The sequence below is a fragment of the Merops nubicus genome, unplaced genomic scaffold (assembly GCF_000691845.1).
Source record: "Merops nubicus isolate BGI_N331 unplaced genomic scaffold, ASM69184v1 scaffold49199, whole genome shotgun sequence".
Taxonomy (NCBI): domain Eukaryota; kingdom Metazoa; phylum Chordata; class Aves; order Coraciiformes; family Meropidae; genus Merops; species Merops nubicus.
In genome coordinates, this window is record NW_008631315.1 from 8764 (window position 1) to 13285 (window position 4522).

The 4522-nt window shown below is 47.7% G+C and overlaps 1 protein-coding gene across 1 annotated transcript in view; it reads right to left on the minus strand.

Annotated features, from left to right (window-relative positions):
- The window catches only part of LOC103779864 (G patch domain-containing protein 8-like), a gene marked incomplete at both ends in the record, with an annotated part of 12563 nt that extends 8757 nt beyond the window's left edge, over nucleotides 1–3806 (minus strand). Inside the window, one exon of the mRNA XM_008947507.1 lies at nucleotides 3663–3806. Within this exon, the coding sequence (XP_008945755.1) occupies nucleotides 3663–3806 (144 nt within the window). The remainder of the gene's footprint in view (nucleotides 1–3662) is intronic.
- Nucleotides 3807–4522: the final 716 nt, after the last annotated feature.

Genomic DNA, 4522 nt, shown 5'->3' on the forward strand with positions numbered 1-4522 from the left:
AGAGCCTTGAGGGACTGGAGCGTGGCCAGAGAAGGGCAATGGAGCTGCTGGGGAAGGGTCTAGAGCCCAAGTGTGGGGAGGAGCAGCTGAGGGAGCTGGGGGTGCTGAGCCTGGAGCAAAGGAGGCTCAGGGGAGACCTTCTGGCTCTGCACAGCTCCTGACAGGAGCCTGGAGCCAGGGGGGGTCGGGCTCTGCTCCCAAGGGACAAGGAACAGGACGAGAGGAAAGGGCCTCAAGTTACTCCAGGGGAGGTTGAGGTTGTCCCTGAGGAACAATTTCTGCCCCTGGAGGGTTGTCCAGGGCTGTGCCAGGCTGCCCAGGGCAGTGGTGGAGTCCCCACCCCTGGAGGGGTTCCCAAGCCATGTAGATGTGGTGTGAGGGACACAGGGCAGTGGGGACCTGGCAGTGCTGGGGTCAGGGCTGGACTCCATGATCTGAAAGGTCTCTTCCAACCAAAGTGATTCTATAAGTGACAGGTAACAGAGGTTATGTTTATTTGTTATGAATCTACAAACTAGAGGCAGTCCCAGATGAGGTGACCCACACCCACCTTCATGGAAACCTAGCATGAGCTGCTCTGTGTTGATGCCCAAGCCCAGCACTGAGCTAAGGGCCCACTCAGGATACATTCCACTGCTCCACTGTGCCCGGAGCGTTCGAGGGCTGCAGGAGCCCTCAAACATCTGCACATCACACAACAGAAACACACTGGATCCATCTTCACTACTCAAGTTCCTTCCTAGCTGCAGGAGAACTTCTTTCCACATTTGCCTTTTGCATTTGTCTGTTAATTATTATAATTATTACTCTGTTCACAGTCAGGACTATGCAACATTGGAGGAGAGTCCATCACAAGCTACCAGGCTCAAGATCTCACAGCTAAAGACACCCATTATAGGTATCAGTAGTTTTCCAGAATACAAAAAGTTATGACTTCTATGGCTACAGCCTTTTCCAGTTGCTCACTGAAGGACTGTTAAGGGAACTGAGTTTATTCTTCCTCTTGCACTGCCACCTGTATGAACTGCAGTTGCCTGTGGTCCTCTGGCTTCCCCTGAGAGGGGCTGACCATTTGGTGAAGAGATAGTTACTGCTCTTCAACACATCTGTACTTGTCATTTCAAGTACCAACCTCCCTAAAAACCCTAGAGACCCACACTGCACACCTCCAACAAGATGTCTGAAGTACAAAGACTTAAACAGGCCAATGGTTTGGGGTAACAGATTGAAGACTGTTCTCCCAGTTAAACCTAGACACGTTGCCTTTTGGAGGGGACCTTGGTGCTGAGTTGCATTCAGACATGTCCAAGTGTTGTACGAAACCAGTGCAGTCAGGAAATAACAACAGGAAAGCCTCCCCTTTAATTGTTTGGTGTTGACAAGTTGGTGGGTCCAAGACTCCTCCGGCAGGGATCAGTACACTTACCCAGCGTCCCTGATTCGCAATAATCCTGAGCTCCTTCCTGGAACACAAGACAGTGTCTTTATGACTCGGGAGCAGAAAGGGATCTGAGGATGGAACATCTATTTACAGGGACAGCCTAACGCTCGCTGAGCCACGGGAGGAACCAGCACTCCAGTCAGGGGCGTGTGCAACCCAAAATGCTTAAAGGCAAAACCGATCCCGTGGCAATCTGGTCACTGAGATGGGAAAAAGGCAAAAGCAAAGCACTGCTGCCTCCAGAATTAGTGCTGAGAAGACAAAATATTGCAGATAATATACACCAAGCTGGCTTGCTGTGGTGATCTGGGATATCGTCGTGTCTCATCTTTCCCAGAAAGCCCCTTTTTAAGAAAGCTTTGCTTTTCCTCAAAAAAAAAATTGTTACCCTTTGTGTAACCTTGTTTTCTTGTCCATAGAGGCAGAACATGAACCATCAGTGTTGGAAGGTATTATGAAAAGCACAGCGTTGGGTTTATTAACTACCTGAAAGCTGTCAGCAATGAGTCTACCTTGAGCAGCAACAAGCAGAAGGGAAACAGGGTCACTTATGCAAATCTACTTCATTATTTCTAGGCAGTTTCAGGTTCTCTCCCTGAACACCGACCCAACAGGGTGACACACATTTCATCATGACATAAAGCCTGACAAGCAATTTTTTCCTCTAAGCAAAGCATGATTGCTTCTGTGTTTAAATCCCTGTGTAACTAGAAATTAATGCTGGGTGATGTAAGCAGAGTCTGAAGGCTCATTTCCTGCAAAGCCTGACTGAAGTAAGAACATCAATTCCTTTAAAAATAATCAGGAGGACCAAGTGACCCCCAAATCCTTTCTACCCAAGAGAAGATTACACCATCCTGTGTGTCCCAAGACATTTTTCCTGCAGGTCACTCTACTTGCAACTCTGCTGTTGAGTCCTTTTATACCAATGAGGGGTGGCTGCTTTCCACAGGTTTGCTTCTTCTTCCACGACATCTCTAGATGCTAGAAAAACTCTCAGCCTTGCCAAACTCAGGGCATTAATCACCCCAGGGTTTTAAAGAGGAGTTGTCATAATCGTACTGCATCACCACACCGTAAGAATGTGACACAAACAGGTTCTTCCACCTCCTGGATAATTGCACTCCAGTTTCAGCCAGGCTGATGGAAAGCTTCAGGAGGAGCGCACGGCTATCGGGTGTCACGACTGTGCCCCCAGCTCCCTCAGAGCAGCCCCTTTTCCCACTGCCAAGTGAATAAATGAATCAACTCCTGCTCTAAATTCTATTCAACCACAGCTCATCACAGTCCTCCAACAGAAACTGCTCTGCCATGAGAATTATCCCTCAGTGAATCTACTCTGAGCTACTGTAACCTGTACTGAACACACAGGAGGGGGACAAAATAAAAATCAGAGTCTGTAAATGCCATATTCTTGGTTTTAAGCTGTTGCTTCACTGCTGTTTTGAAAGATCTAGTACTCTACAGCACATCCTCCAGAAGTCATCAGCATTTTAATGACTGTATTGTTAGAACTTATGGCTGGGAATATCCAAAACCCTCCTTTAAGCAATTCCATCTGTAGATGAGCACAACCCTGCTACCTGTGGTACATTTACATCTCAGTCAGCAGCTTCAAATGTCCAAACAGATCAGGGTAACACAGCCACTTCTACTATTAACTGTGCAGTATGAGGTATCATGTAGATACTATGGCACATCCCTACCTCAGGACCAAAGCCAGTTCCACACAGATCCCAAATTCATGTTCTCTTGGGAGTTACAGAATTTGGAGTGCTCCTTTTTTACCATTCCTTTGACCCAGCCCATGATTACTGTGTTTTCAGTAACTCTACAGAACACAGACTAAAGTATTACAAACTCACACACGTAACACCTCATCAGCCTCCAAAGTTTTACTACATTAAAAGCTGATGCAAACTGGGAGCCATCCACACTCCAAGGTATTCTTCCCAATTTAATAGCAGCCCAGTCCCATTTGTGGGTCATTCACAACTAGGATCCTTGATGCCAAATGTGTGTCGGGGTGTTTTTTTGTTGGTTTTGGGGTTTTTAAAACGTTTGGTGGGCATAAGAACCAGTGAGAGCACTCACTGTGTGACGTAACACATCTATTCCTGGGGCTAGAAGGAAAATACTCTGGGGAAATTCAAAGTCTGAAGCACAAACAAGACTGCTGCAATGAACTGAAAACTGCTGAGCTGTGCTATCAACACTCTACCTGCTTGTGGGCGTGATCGTACGAGTTGATGTGGTTGTCAAACTCTTGATGCTTTTGGTACTGCTTGTCACAGAGTTCACAGTAGAAGTTGGCTCTGAGGTCTTCCAAAGCCTTGGCAATTGCTTTCTCCTTATCAACGTAATCCTGCAAAATTAATAACAAAATGCTTCCATTAAACTTCCTGTAAAGCAAACTGGAAGGTGATGAGTGAGTCCTTTAAGGAAAAACAGCCCTCAAAAACCCCTTAGTGCAGGCTGATGATTATGTTCATTAGGCTGAGCAGTCTTTGCAGATCCAAAGGTGTGAAGGATAACTGTGCAACCAGCCCCAGCTCAAGCTTCCTGATGCAGAAAATTGTCATTAGCACAGGAGTCAGTGAAAGGAGACTGCTTAAAATAAAGGGATTGTGTGCTGAAGGCAGGAAGGCAGTTTTGTGGCTGCAAGAGGATTGTCTGAGATAACAAGAGAGGTTCCAAGCCTGAAGCTAACAGGTCAACAAACCGGCAGCTGCCCGCTCGCAGAGGACGCGCAGAACACGCCTCCAAGGAGGGAAGATCACTGCTGTGGAACAGAACTCAGGGCTCCAAACGCTGATCCCTCCTCCAGCTCCAGTGCTAAGGGCCGTCTGCTGGAGCTCGAAGGGAGGGCAGCAGAGCTGCAGCTGGGGGAGCTCTGTTAGACACACAGTGTGGCTGGGGAGGTGACACCGCCCAGGAGCGATGCTGTCCCCTCAGCGGAGCTCAGACAGCCACTGCACCACACGGAGCTGCCCTTCAGTGAGAGAGGGGGAGGAGATCACCTTAAGAGGTTGCAGGCAGTATTCTTTTTTCCTTACATGGAATCATCTTGGTTGGAAGAGA